Source organism: Camarhynchus parvulus, chromosome 3 (assembly GCF_901933205.1).
Source record: "Camarhynchus parvulus chromosome 3, STF_HiC, whole genome shotgun sequence".
Classification (NCBI taxonomy): domain Eukaryota; kingdom Metazoa; phylum Chordata; class Aves; order Passeriformes; family Thraupidae; genus Camarhynchus; species Camarhynchus parvulus.
The window spans coordinates 67,440,837-67,455,812 of record NC_044573.1 but is presented as its reverse complement, the minus strand read 5'-3'; the positions used below and the strand labels follow the sequence as shown (position 1 = coordinate 67,455,812).

The 14,976-nt window shown below is 47.6% G+C and overlaps 1 protein-coding gene across 1 annotated transcript; it reads right to left on the bottom strand.

Moving 5' to 3' along the window:
* Positions 1 to 3,280: 3,280 nt before the first annotated feature.
* Positions 3,281 to 10,306, bottom strand: DDO (D-aspartate oxidase). The gene is made up of 5 exons (XM_030945892.1): positions 10,197 to 10,306; positions 8,161 to 8,366; positions 7,829 to 7,937; positions 6,851 to 7,027; positions 3,281 to 4,308 (listed from the first exon to the last, which is right to left on the bottom strand). Exons 2-5 carry the CDS (start codon positions 8,330 to 8,332, stop codon positions 3,741 to 3,743), a joined length of 1,026 nt encoding a protein of 341 aa, XP_030801752.1. The 5' UTR covers positions 8,333 to 8,366; positions 10,197 to 10,306; the 3' UTR covers positions 3,281 to 3,740.
* Positions 10,307 to 14,976: the final 4,670 nt, after the last annotated feature.

The following is a 14,976-nucleotide window of genomic DNA, read 5'->3' as shown; positions in this document are numbered from 1 at the left end:
CAAAAACCATCTCATGAGTTTGCACAAAGTAACAGCGGGTGAAAATCAGTATAGCTAACAGCAGAGAAAAACACCTGGCTGAGCTGGGAGAAAGACTGCCTCACTACCTAGCCACAGCCTCTGAAACACCTAGTACTACTCAGGACAGGTATCTGGTTGCCACTTAAATGCTTATTAATTACTAGAAAACATTTTAATATATTACAAAGGGAAGAGGGGTCATAGAGTTATGGAATGGTTTGGTTTGGAAGGGACATTAAAGATCATCTAGTTCCACCCCTTGGCATGGGCAGGTACACCTTCTATTAGACAAGGTTGCTTAAAGCCCCATTTAATTTGGCCTTGGACACTTCCAGGTATAAGGCACCTATAACTCTAGACAACCTGTGCCAGGACCTCACCACCCTCACAGTGAAGAATTTTTTGCTAATCTAAATCCACCCTCTTTCATTTTAAAGCCATTCCTGTTACTAGATGTCCTTCCAAAAAGTCTCTCTCCAATTCTCTTGTAAGCCCCCTTTAGGTACTGGGAGGTGCTGTAAGGTCTCTCCAGAGCTGTCTCCTCTCCAGGCTGAACAACCCCAGCTCTCTCAGCCTATGTACATAGGAGATGTTCTCCAGCCCTTTGATCATCTTCATTATCTCCTCTGGAGTACCTCCAGCAGGTGCATATTCTTCTTATGTTGGAGTCCCCAGAGCTTGATGCAGCACTTGAGGTGGAGTCTCACAAGAGCAGAGCAGAGGGGCTGAATCACCCTCCTCAACCTTCTGGTCACCCTGCTCAGATGTAGACAAGGATACAGTTGGCTTCCTGGCCTGTGAGCACACATTGCCGGGTCATGTTGACCTCCTCAACCAACACCCCCAAGTCCTTCTCCGCAGGGCTGCTCTCAGTCTATTCTCCCTCCACGCAGCCTGTATTTGTGTTTGGGATTGCCCCAGTCCAGATGCAGGACCCTGCAATTGGCCTTGCTGAACATGACAAGGTTTGCACAGTCCCACCTCTCAAGTCTGCCAAGGTCCCCCTGGATGACATCTCTTCCCTCCAGTGCGTTCACTGCACCACACAGCCTGGTGTCATTGGCAAACTTGCTGAGGGTGCACTCAGTCTCACTGTCTGTGACACTGACAAAGATTTTTAACAGCACCAGCCCCAATACTGACCCCTGAGAAATATCTTCACTTGGGACACCAGCCCCTCCCTGTTGACAAGAACAGGGTCCAGCACAGCACCTCGCCTTGTTGGCTGCTCTATCACTTGGAGAAGGCATCTCCTGGATTGCCTATGCTTTACTGTGCTGTCTTCTCCAACAGGTATCCCCATGAGGATCAGGGCTTGTGAAAGTGAGGCAGTTATGTATTATGTAAACCAAGATTCTTCAAGGTGGGAGAGTCTGAGAGAGAGTATGATGGAGCTCTATAAATTCAAATGGGCCATGGAGTCACTACCTCTCATAACATGCAAAAAAGGGGCATCAGATGATGCTTTTAGGTTCAAGACAAAGAAGAAGGCAACAAGCTCTGCTCCTGGACAAAGTTTTTCCCTTTACAGAGCCTGTTTTCACAGGATGTTGGGGAGCATAGAAGCACCATAAATGGTTTTAGAAGCAAGTCAACAACTTTGTGGAAGATAAATCATCTGAAACACTAAGCTACCCTTCAGATGAGGAAGACCCTAGACCAGAAGTGGCTGTCATCCCTGCTGGCCATGAGCAGAGCTAGGACACCAGGTGGATCAGCTTTGCAGCCAAATTTGTTTTGACACTGTATCAACCAGACAATTTTTAGAAGTAGATTAGAAGAAACCCCATCACCCTGCAGAGAAGAAGTGCACAAGCACAGGTTTGCTTTCTTATGGGACTATGATCACCCTATTAGCCTTAGTAGCATTTCTTGCTCCAGGATAAGTTACACTGTTTGCTATTCTAAAGCTTAAAATAAAGATTAGGAAAAAGAGCCCGTTCTTATATTCTTTTTCCATGTATTTTTATGTTCTGTGTTAGCTGAGGACAAAGCTGCAGTATGACAAGCCCTACGCCAACACTGCTGCCAAAAGCAGCAGCTCTGCCCTCTCATACCACTGGAAAGGACATTGGGGGTGGGGGGGGGGACACGGACAAAGCAAAGGGGGGAGCGCAAAATCAGATTTCAGAGCTGAGAGAAAGAGGATTCTCTTTTTCATTCTTCAGCTCTGCTGAAGGCAGGGCTGGCTTAGGCTGGTCCCAGGCGCTTATTGACCCATAATTTAATTTGGTGATGTTTCTTCTGACAGCTGTCCCTTGCAAATGATAACTGTCCTCATCCCCCCTGAGAACAGCAGGAGTTGGTAGATGAATGTGGCCTTTCTTGGCCCTGTCAGGGCATCCCAAATGAAAGATCCCTTGCTTATGAAAGGAAACACTACAGAAGTGACCTTTGCTCCATTATTACAACTTTATTTACCAGTTAATTTTAATCACTGGGATTATTGAAGGATTTTGAATGGTTTTGTAATTCTATGGACAAAAAAGCTAGACAAAAATGCATGATAACACTCTCAAGTAAACCATTAAAGATTTAATGAGTCATTTAATCACTAAGAGTCAGACCTGTACTTTAATGATAAGATCCAGTTTTGGGGAGTGATTATCTTCAGACACATCAAAGGGTTTGAATTGCTGAGGAGAGTGTAAAGCCCAACAGAGCCTCTGCCATGGAGTGAGCAGAGGACTCAGCTTTCTTACAACAGAGGAGCTTGCTCCTGTCCAGTTACAGACAAATTTTTCTTTGGAGTGTTTATCTAGTCTTAAATAGCTCTTCTACAAAACCGATGCTGGTGTTAGAATCCTTGTTGGTTTGTCTCCAATTTATTCCTATCAGCTGTTGCAAGGAAAGCAGACAGTGTTGTTGTGAAGTAGAAAAGGGATGCTGCATTCCCCAGCCCACTCTGAAAAATCCTCTTCAGTAGAACAAAGGCCATATCAATGTTGCTGTGTGGGGGAGGAGGGGAGGGGCTGGGGGGGAAATCATTGGTGTCTGAGAGCAAAATCTGAGGGCCTTGAAGGAAAAAACCAGATTTGCAAACTAGCATGAGAAAAGACACACAAAACTGTAGCTCATGTGGGGCAATATTAGCAGAAACTTTAGGTTCCCTGAGGTGCAATATGAGCAAATGCAGTGATGGGCATCACAGAGCTGCTCTTAAAATCACACTTGCCTGATCACTGTGTGTGACAGTGACCTAACACTGCTTTCTATAAGAGCTGACCTGGAGCACTGTAATGCAGCACTGCATGGGGTTTTCTATTCCTTTTAAATCCTATAGATAATGATAAAATTTGTTAGCAAGGTGGCAGAAACAAGGGCAATTCTAGATTAGATTTGGTACAAGAGGAGACAACCTATTTTTACTGAATCTGAGCCTACTGCATCTGACACCCTTTAGATGCAGGTGCAGAAATGCTAAATTGATGTTATTTGTATTATACTGCAGCAATCTGTTATGTGAAGAGTATTTATGTATCTTGTCTTCTTCACATGAGACTAAGACAAATGCCCAGGGCAGATGGAGGAGATGATCAGCTGGGCTAATACATGGATCAACACATCATGCCTTTCCAAGGTGGTTAAAGGTAACACTCAGTATCTGCACTGGAACAAGATGTTGACTTAGCTCCCTTCTATACAGTAATGGACCTAAAGTCCAAGCTGCTGCTAGGAGATTCAGCACTAGCTGTAAATGGAAAAGGAGCCTCCGGGATTCAAAGCTTGGCCCTTGATGAGGAGCCTTGCAGAGCAGAAATGCACTCTTCCACCAGGTGAGCAGCTTCTTTGGCTGTGCCCCTGTGCACTGAAAAGCCACCTGCCCCATGCCCATAGTTGTGAACCACTGGGAGCTTAATTCCTCCTTGGCTCAAAACCTCTCTCTGCACTCTCACACACTGCCTGGATGGCCTCAGGCCCACCTTCACCTCGATATCCTGAGCTCCCTGCAGTGAGGGCTCAAGGGAGCAGCATCTGTCAAAGATGTCTCTAGTAGTGCCAGCATCAGGGGAGAGACTCCAGCTCCCCTTTTCCCTGGTTCCCCCCAGGGTCACCCTGTGTATCCCTGGGTAGATGTAAGTTAAGCCATCTCCATCCCGGATGAATTGCGTCACCCAAGGAGCGTGAACCTTGAGTACTTGTCCCCTGACAGGGAAGAGCTGCTTGTCCCCCACCAGCTGGTGGGCTCCCATGCCTGTGCAGTTGACAACGATGTCATATTCTCTGTGCAGCTCCCACAAGTCTGCCACTTTCCTGGTGTACATCTGGGTGCCAGCTGCCTTCAACCTGAAAAAAGACTCCAGAAGTGAGGCAGAAAAGAAACCCCTAAACCCTTATGTAATTATTATGAACATTAAGTAAATGAGATAGATTGCCTTTGCCTTTACATACTGATCAAAAGCAAACAATAGATAGGACAAAAAGCCAAGAAAATGCCATGGGGGTTCTGTTTGTGATTTGTCTGATTTGATCAGAGGTATTTAGCCTGGTGGGGCTGGAAAAAGTACAGCAAGTTGGGCAGTTTTAGAGAAGGGTCTGGCATCAGACCCTATGCAAACAGTCAGGTCTTCGTGGTCTGATTCATTTCTGTAACAGTATCAAGATTTAACAGCCCAAGCAAGCTGGTAAACAACAAATTTATTTACCAACTTGCTCATGCTAGTGGCAGAGCTATTGTCCTACACCTCTTTTAATGTGGCTGTTATATGCTGCCACATTCATTCCCAACTCACCTCCTGAGCTATGTAGCCATCTAGTGCCATGTGCCAATCCCTAAAATCTGCACTAAGGCTGGGCAGATGTGGCACAGGACCCCCAGGGTGCCCATAACCTTCTGGAGCAGCAGCCAGGAGTCACCCAGGACAGCTCAGAGCACTATACATACATGTCTGCTCTTCAGTGAAAGTCACCTCTTCTTGAGATTCATTTTTGAGCTCAATTTCATGCCAAATCCTCCCCTGAACTTGCCCAAATTTTGAAGCTCTTCCCTGTGGAAAATCACTGGCATGACTTGGAGTCCCTGCATGCTGTCAGCTGGATGCCATTGCAGGGGGTTTTTGCTGGGCATTTTAGCATAAGCAAGTCAGGAGACGTCTGTGATGCACTAAGTGGAAAATCCCATCCTCTGCAACATTCTAGCAGCTGGCAAAGTCGTCAGCTCTACTATGAAGGCAGTGGTTTCCCACAAAGCAGTGAGTGAGCCAAGAATCCAGGGCACAGTTGATGCTCTCGGGCCTGATGTAGCAGGACACTGAAGCTGTCTATGAAGAACAGGGGAGATCTCATGCAGCAGCTGTGGCTGGGCAACTTGCAGGAAGAGCTCCTAAGAGTTGTAACTGGGACTCTGTCACCATGCCATGAAAAATACATCAATGAAAAAGCCTGCTGAAAACTCCTGAATTTGGGCAAGTAAGCAGGAAAAAATTCCTGAAGTCTATTTTTGGCCAAGCAAGGTGGGCACAACAAAAATTTTCCTTGTGGATTGCCAGGAGAATGATCTATAAATACTGCTCAGGTCACTAGGGGTTTGAGAATTAGTTACATGTTTAATATTCTCTCACTTCTCATCACCAGGGAGAAGATTAAAAAAAAAGAGCTTGATCATCTCATTAGATTACATCCTTTGAGAAATAAGAAGACTACAGCAGGAATAAGGAGGGAGCAGAAATCACATGGCAGATACTAAATGGGTTGTACAACTTAGCTGTCCTGCAGCAGAAATTTGCTTCAGTTAGGCAATGAAACATGACAGATCATGTGTACCAAGTAGATGGCACAGACCTCACATGGCATTGGTGCCACAGGAGAACTCCCAGCCCACTTGGCTGCTACAACAAGAAATGCTTTTTCACATTTTGCAGTGTGATGAAAGGCATCCAAGTAACCAGCTGAGCTGGCAATTTGTACCTTGGTGTCAGTACACATCTCTTTACTTAACCCCAAATCAGCTTGCAGCCTGTCTCTTTCTCTCTAGCGGATACAACCATTTGCTCACTTTAGAGGTACTTATTTGGATTAAATACTTACCCCAGTATGTCCCAGGGTGTCAAAGCCCTTTTAGATCTGTATCCTGTCTCTCCCATGGTTTTCTAATATTGAGGTATTGGGGAGAAACTTAAAAATTTGGAAATCGGCAGATTTTCTAACTTTGATGTCAATCCAGGCATGAACTCTGAAGCCACAACTCCTCAGAGTGAGCGCATTACCCATCTTATGCAGGCAAACATTTTCAAGAAATTTGTTACAAGATGATGCTATTTAACATTTTGGGGTTTTTTTCACCTAAATGGATTAAGAAATTACTCCAATTGTTGAACAAATTTGAGATTAACAAATTTGAGTCCAACTACTTCATAAGAGCAAAGTCTTCACAATAAGACACCTTCCTAGATGTGCTTATTCTCACAGGCACTGGATGTGTTTTCAAAAACAGAGAGACACTGTTTGGGAAGTTTGGCAAATGTGGAGCAGCCAAACGTTTTCTCAGGACATGGCAGGTTCAGATATACCTTCAAGCTCTGGCTGGCCAAGCATGGCCCCTGTGGCTATGTGGGCCCTATGCTCAGGGTCGCTCACACTCCAAGCCCCACTGTACAGACACACTGGGGAGAAAGTGGACATTGCATACATAGGGCCTTCCACATTTAAGAAAAGTTCTGTGTTTATTTCCTGTGCTTCTCCCCAAGCAAGAGCCTGTTGCATTTTCTGCAATGAGAAACAGCCTTTTCCCAGTTTTGTTCAAATCTAAGGCTCTCAAGGAAACCCTGTCTTGTCTCCAGTCCCTCTGCCAGGGTTTCCCCCTGCATGCCCAGCCTGCAGCAAACCCTACCTTTTCTCCAGCCACAGCAGGTAGGGTGGGCAGTCACATTTCAGGGTTGTAAAGGCCTGACCAAATCGGTGCTGCGGGAACTTCTGGAGTTCTGCTTCGGACATTGGTCGAAATCCCAGCACAATATCTGACCAGAAAGGTAACTCTTCCTTGGGAGAGCTTTTAAAGATCTGCCAACTAAAAGGACAGAGAAAAATCTGGAAAACTTCACTGTTATTGCTCTTCCATGTTATGTGTCATGGCAATCTTAGAACAAACCCAGGAGCTCAGAACCTCTTTCCCCCCATCAGTGCAGCTCTGCAAGGCTAACAGCAATGGGGAAAAATTGCTGCCTGCTCCTGCAAGACCCGTCTGGGCAAACAGGCAGAAGGTCAGCACAGCTGAGAGAGAGGGTGGCACACCAGGGTAAATAGACTGCAGAGAGCCCTTCCATGATGGTGTATGTACAGAGTGCCCTCATACAGTGTCCCCACCACAACTGCAGACACCTGGCTGGACCTGGTGGGGCCACTTGCAGACCTGTTCACCATTCCTTGGGTATCCATAAAGCTACAGAGTGCTCAGTCTCAGTACTCCTAAGAGGCAAATTTCTCAGTACATAATAGGCAGCATAAAACACTGCTAACACGCACACCCCCCAGTAGAATCCCTGTACCTAGTTGCTGAAGCTGGAGGATCCTGCAGTCCCATCCCTCTGGAGATGATCCCTGCTGCAAACAACTAGTGGGTGACAGTATGGAAAACAATGGTTATTAAAAGAGATTTGGTGCTGGTCACACTTGAGTGGGTTTTCTGCGCACACCTGTTCCTGAATTTTGCCTAAAAATACAGCGTATGTAAGCAGCTACAATGCAGTTTCTTGGGAATACAGACCTAAAAGCTATTCCTTGAAGGGAATATTCCTGAATTCTAGCAAAGAAAACCTGCTCCAGAACACAGCACAAATGTACCAAAGGCTGCCCCAGGGGCTATTCTTACCCAGAGACCAGGTGAATGCCAGCCTCGGATGCCTGGGCTGAGTTGCTGATGGCAAAAAGGTAAGTGAAGGTCTCTTGGAACCACTGCTTCTGCCTGTGGATCGGTGTGTCTGCATGTGAACAAAACCAAATGTGCAGAGCTGAATAATGCAAAGAAGAGAAGCATTCAAATGAGTGTCAAGGATATGGGACAGACAGGGAACACAGGTGAGTTCACCTTTTTTCCTGAGCCTCTATGCACCGCTGCACACAGCTGCATGAGGTGCCATGGGCAGTGCGCTGCACACAGCTGCATGAGGTGCCATGGGCAGTGCTGCCCTGAATTAAACAAACCTGGGTAGATATGAGGGATGAGCATCCCAGCTGCCACATCACTCGTTGTGTTGGGGCTGAACTGATCTGAAAGGACTGTCACAGAGCAGCTGGGACAAGTCTCTGTGATGCACAGTGCTGTGGACAGGCCGATGACTCCTGCACCCACCACTGCAACCTTGGGTGAGGCCATCTCCAGGATGCAGAGAGAGGAGAGAGGTTCCTACCTGCATTTGGAAACAACATAGCACACGTCACCATCATCCAGGGCAAGTATCAGGCTATGAAATACCCACACAAGATGTAACATAATCCCTCCCCAACAACTAATTAACTGCTGCACACAACCAGGACTATGGTTAGGATTAAAAAAAAATCAGCCTTTGATATGACAAAAAAGTTTTGAAAAGTCTTTAAGCAGCCACTGCCTCATCCTCAGCAGATCTGCACATGCACCACTAGGGCTTGGGCTGGTCTGGGGGAGGTTTCCTCAATAAAATCTGAGGGAGTAAGGCACCCATCAAGTTTTCCATCGTGTCAGGTGCAAAAGGCAGAGAGCTCTGGATAAATTGGCTTTTTTTAAGCTTGTTAAGCCAAAAGTTACTTGAATATTGGCATTTCCAGCAGTGAGGGCTATCACTGCCTGGGCAGCAGAAGCAAATCACACTGGAGGTCTCCAATCCGTTCTTGGTCCTTGTACCTGCCAGCATGACTCAATACCTTGGACAGATTCATGGGCATCCAAGGCTGCCATGCTCTCTCAGCAGCACATGGCAGTCCCCAGGTGCCAGCCAGTCCTGCTGCTCCAAGGACCTGTATTTCTGCCTCTCTCTGCATTACTTTATAACTTGCTTTATGTCCTGGGCTCCACTCCACTCCTCATCTGCTGATTGCTACTCCAGGAAGTGCAGTGTCTCTATTTTCCCCTGTCCTGAGCAAGTCTTGGAGATGGCACCTGTCCTGAGGAGTGGCACACAGCTCTTGGTAGACAGTCACCCGGTTGCCCATCCCAGTGAAGTGCCAGCCTGTGTTCCTGGCCATGGCCAGCTCAGGCCTCACACTGGTGAAGGCACATAGCAGAACTGAACCATGCAGCTCCTTGCACCCTGCAAACTCCCCAAAGCCAGACTGAATGGGCCCAGGAGAGAGAGACTGGGAAACCTCAGAGGTGATAAATCCTTTAGCAGCTTTGAACAGGTGAGTAGGGGTGCTACTGCTGGGTCAGGCACCCCTTCACTAGGTTACTGCCAAAATCTGACCATGGATGTAGGGGGAGAATCCCTTCTGCCTATGACTAATTTTTTCCTGGAATAGCTACAACATTCACTCTTGGAGAGGATGCTGAGTGAGACAGACCTTCAGTTGTGTGCCCTGATGGTTCTGGTTTCTCCTATGGGGCTTGCTTATCAGTGACTAGAAATCCAGCCTCACTAATTGCTCTCTGAGAACTTTTACTGGAAACCAGTGCCTGCACTTTACAATGACAGGCTGATTTACCATCTTCCTGTGGCTTTTGGCATCTTTGATGTAAATTTAGGCAAGACAGACAACCTGGAATTATGATAGGTCAGGTTTATTTATGAGATCCTTGTTCATAACTGTTCACACAGCTTCTCACTTACCCCTGAGGTTTTACTACTTAAAATTTGATGTCTCTGCTATGTAAGAAGGGAAAGAGCAGCAGGAACTGTTGCCTGTCATTGCATTCCTTCTGCATCACAGCTAAGGGTTGTTACAACCCATCTTCTCCCTCTCTGGGCAACGCTTAAGTTTCTTTCTGTTAATTATCACATCTTCTTTTACAAGCTGACTACAGAAGTGCCTGCACAGCAAAGGAAGAGGACACATTATGGGGGGGAAATGGACCCTAGACCAGAACTGCTGGCCTGCATGGCTGACACCCAGAAACGCAGTCTGAAAAAATGCTGTGGGAAGGGAAAATGGAAAGTAAGGAAGAATATTAGTAACAAGAGATTGGGGAGCTGGGTAATAATTCTATAATTACTGAGGAAAACTGGTTCTGAGAAAGGCCTCTAAATACATCTTTATGAACAAACCTTCTCACTTAGAACTGGCAGCTGTGGAAATGGCGTGTGGTTCCCAGAGTGCCCAGTGAGCCTCCCAGCAGTCCATGGACAAGCACAGCCCTGCTTTTTCAGCTGCCCTGGAACATATGCAATGGGTACATTATCCACCTGCCAGAGATGTGCTTTCACTTGTCCCTCACAACTCTCCTTTGCTGAAGCCCTTGGACCGTGGTGGAGATTGAATTTCTGACTGACCTCCCTGTCACTGGGGAAGAAAGGGGAGCTGTGGCTTGGTGGAGATTCAGGTTTCACAAGTCTACCCAGTTCAGATGGGATTTTTGCAGATGAGCCAGTTTGATATCAACTGATCCCTGCGCTGCAAAATCCAGTGAGGGCAGGAAGGGGCTGCTGACAGTGCTGGAGCCTGTGAGAACAGCTCAGAAGACCATGACAAGCACCTGTTCAATGCACCACTTTTCCTGCACCTACTGCTGCAGTCCAGGAGCACAAGCCTTCATGCCAAAAACTAACTGGGTGCAAAGCAGAGGCTACACACAGCTTGTATGAGCGAGCACAGCTCGGGCTTTGCAGAGCTACTGACCCTGCTTTGAGTGCAAGGCCCACCTATGGCTCTGCCCTGGCAGCACATCCTGCATCTTGCTGGGTGGAGGGCAGAGAAGGAGAAACTATTTTTAGCTGATGTGGCAGCCCAGCTTAGCCCCAGCAGGGCTGACACTTCTCATCCCCTCAGACAGGCCTGAGTGCTTTGCAAAAATCAGCATTTTAAAAGCAGATCAGTTGCAGTAGCTCTTGGGAAGGGACGTGAACGGTGACAGGTATTGTTTAGCTCTCTGTCCCTTCATAGTGTACAAGGAACAGGACAGAAGCCAGAGAGAGTTACCTGGAGCTGTACTCTCCAGCAAGGACACCAGTTTGCCTGATGTGAGTTTCATGTCCCTGCCACCCTCCTGGTTCTCCCAGGCCAGAACGAATTAAAAATACCGAGATACTTTGTGACGTGACTTCACTCCCAACTCCCATAGCTGAAGAGACAGTGGCAGCCTCATGTGACACAAGGGGGTCTTTATTCTTTCTTGCCTCAAATAGCTGTATGTCACCACTAAGTGCCACTAACTTTCAGCTCTAACATCACTCTGGCAGTGGGTAACATGGCCAATATGGATAAATACACTGCTCCCCAGCACACACACACACACACAGAGGGAACATGCACATCCACTGCCAGCTGCAGCTGCAGCCCATGGTCACAGCAGGCTGGACGCTCTTAGCTGGTGTCGCAATCTGGCTGGCCTACCAAAAAAAGCATATTTACACACCCAAATAAACAGTGGAAAAAGCCCAGCTGAACTGTTGACCAGAAAAGTTAGAACAGGAAGTAACTAAAGAAAACCAAAACCTGTTATATTTGAAGGGCTTAGTTTGTTGGGTTTTTTTTTTAACTGGCTCTCATCATAAGTGCTAAAACACTGTTTTGAATCGTGTGAAGGCTCTGGTACTAGGGAGCAAAGGCTCAAGCCTCTCTGAGATTCTAGAGGAGCTCCTCATCCACCAGGGCAGCTGTACCCGCTGTCCCTGTCAGTGCATGCCATGGAATACTTTTTCCCTTCCTTTTTTTCTTTTTGGTTGATCACTTTTGTTTTATCACTTCTCCAGTTTACAAGCACCCTTGGTGTTACTTCCTTTCACATGACCCCAGAGAGGGGTTTTTCTGGGCAAAGACTAATTCATTCTTGGGTGTTTCCTGTGGAGGAGCTCCTGATTTTGGCCTTTAGACTCTGGCCAGGTCGCCTTTCTGCTCTTTGGGCTGCCCTGTGAGATGTACATTTAAGAAGTGCTGCAGGAGAAAGGCGAGGATGATCTTTCCTCACCGAGCAAAGGACTCTAGAAGCTCCTAGGGATCCTCTCATCCTTTCTGCACACACAGCCCTGCTGCCAGAAAACAGGATTCACAGGTGATCACAGAGAGCCACTGTCACAGGGGACCCCGGAGGCCTCAGCTCCTCCTTCAGGTGGTTTGTTTGCAAGCATGGGACACACCTTCGAAGGGATGGCAGGGATACCCCTCCATCAGCCACCTGCAAGAGCCGCCTTCACCAAGAGCACCTACACAGCGAGCGATGCTCTCGCTTTCCTCCCAAACGGGAGAGGAAATCAATCCTCTCTGCGATCCTCTCTCCCCAGGGCCGGCATGTCGCCGCTCCGGGCGGGGAGGAGGGGCACAGGGAGCAGCTGCGATCCCGGGCCTTGCCCCCGGCTAAGCCCGGCGGTTCACCCTTCCCGCCCCGGTGTGTGGGCCAAGCCCTCCCTGCCCCGGCTGCGGGAGATGGGATCTGCCCGCGGGAATTCCCCACGCAGCCACTGCTGGCGCTTCCCGGCCCTCGGCAGCAAAAGGGCTCGGGCATCCAACATTTACTTCTTCACCTAGAAGTACGGTCTGGAAACGACCCAAGCGGGGAGAGCAGGCGATACCTGGTGAGGAGGAGGCCTCCTGTCCCGCCTGGAAGAGCCGGCGTCCCGGGCAGCGCGGGGGCCGCCGCACCCTGTCCCGGGGCGCTCCGGGGCCCGGCTCCCGCCCCGCTGGATGAAGGAGCTGTTTGTGCCCAGGCCCAGGCTCGGGCCGCCTCCGGCGCTGGCAGCGCTCCCGCAGCGCCCGGCGGCCTCTGCCAGGGCCGGGCTCTCTGCCGCCTGCCACAACTTTCCCCCCGATATTCCCTCTGGAGGTGGCCCAACGGGACCCGCTGTGCTGCAGGGAGTACATTGTCCTTTTCCGTCCCTCACAGGCAGTCATGTTCTGAGTGCTTTGGAGCTGCCTGAGGATTGCCACGGCGCTGGAGCAATGGCGCGAGCGGCCAGGAGGGGAACTCCAGCCACCACAGGTCGGTGAGGAACGAGCGGGCTCCTGCCAGACCGCAAATCCCCAATGAGCGCAGCCAGGCAGGGCTGTTTTCAGCACAAAAACATGAGTTTGTCAAAAACAAACCTCTCTGCAGGAGCTCTAGGATGAAATTGCATGCCGTACACCCCGGGTTATTGCCTCCGCGGCATTAGCTGTTGGCAGGATATTTTGGCTAATATTTGACAGCCTGAGCATTCGTCCCTGAACACTCTCAGCAGGACGATGTTTGCCGACCACTCCCCTCCAGCCCTGTCGAACAGCATTTGCAAAGGATCTTTCCTTCAGGTGCCTTTTCTCTGTAGCCATTTGAATTCAGACCAGCAGCCATGCAAAGGGTGTCTGTATGAGCAGAAACAGCGTGCACCACACACAGTGGATTGTTCTTGCCTCCCAATCTAACTGTGCTCTGAAAACGAAAGCCATGATACATTACACTTCACTGATCTTTGAGATACATAATTTTTAAAAGGATTTTCCCTTCAACAGTGACAGGAATAAGGCATAACTCTCCCAAATTATACATAGTATGGCTTGATTTTTCTGAGTGTTCTGAAAATAGGGGATTAAGACAGGGAAGGCAGCAGAGGAACAGAGGTTTGCTTGTTCAGAAGTTAAATTTTTGATGGGCCTGCTGTATTGTAAAATGAACACTGGTCTAAGTCATTTTAGGGTATCTACAATAGGTTTGGAAAGGATCCTTTCACATATGGAAATCTACAAATATAAACAGAGGTTGCAGTCCCAGCTAAGGTAAAAACTGCCTGCTACTTCTCTTCCTGAGATTCTACTGCTTTTTGCTTAGAACTTTCCCAAATTTGAATGATTTCGATCAAAACATTCTGTGACAGATGTTTGTGCAAGTTTGAATGTTTCAGGGAATTCTCAGTCTGTTTTTTCCCGAGAATAAGATGCAGGAAATTTAAGCTGGTTTGCGATACCAAATCTAATAATAATATTATTGAAAAGAATCTTCTATGGGCTAAAGTACTTTGCAAAGGTGAACAAACACATTGTGTTTGGTAAAGGTCAAGTCATGATTTGTCTGTTTGGGAAGAGACTGCCAGCCTTCTGGCCCAGAACAAACACAGCCCTGATTGTACTTTGAGCTCTTCCTGAACCATGACTGGCAGTGGCATCCCAGCACACCACCAACCCAGCTTGAGCAGTGCTTAAGAAGTGTTTCCTTCTACCAAAGCACTCCCTTTGCTTTGTGTGCTATCCTGAACAGAGCCATAACAATGGGCAGAAATGACCTCTCTGAACACAGCAGTGCTGACCTATTTCAGATCTTGTGAATAGCATGCACCATTTATCTGCCACTTCTTTAACCAGTTCAAGTCAAGCATCAGTGTCCATGGCAAGTTACTATTTCAGCAAGGAGTTTCAGCTGTGCCTCATTTTGCTGTTGTCCCATGTTATTTACTTATTTCTGGGGGAATTCTCTCTCCATGAGGAAGAACCCAGCAGTGATGATATTCCTATTGAAAAGCTTTGTGAAAATATTTACTGAGAGCCCAACCATTTAGGATGGTTGTTTCACCATGTTCCTGATTACCTCAGTCAAAACCACTTTTTAATCTCATCACTGGCAGTGAGGCTGTGGAGACAGTCTTTACAAGAATCACCCCTTGATGCTGTTTTGCTGTTATTCCTATGCAAGTCTGTTCATCTCCATGTGGAAGATTATGAGGCAATATTAATAACTGAATGCCTGTGAGCATTCCATAGCTGGATCCTACTTATCTGCAACAAATACCCAAGCAGTATCCATAGCTTATATGTTAGCCAGGAATGCAGAGACAGAAGAGTGGGTTTGTCACTAAATGAGATATTCCCCATTACTTCTGATTGTTCATAAAGCTAGGTTAGTAATTTTTTTGAAAGTGTTGTTTT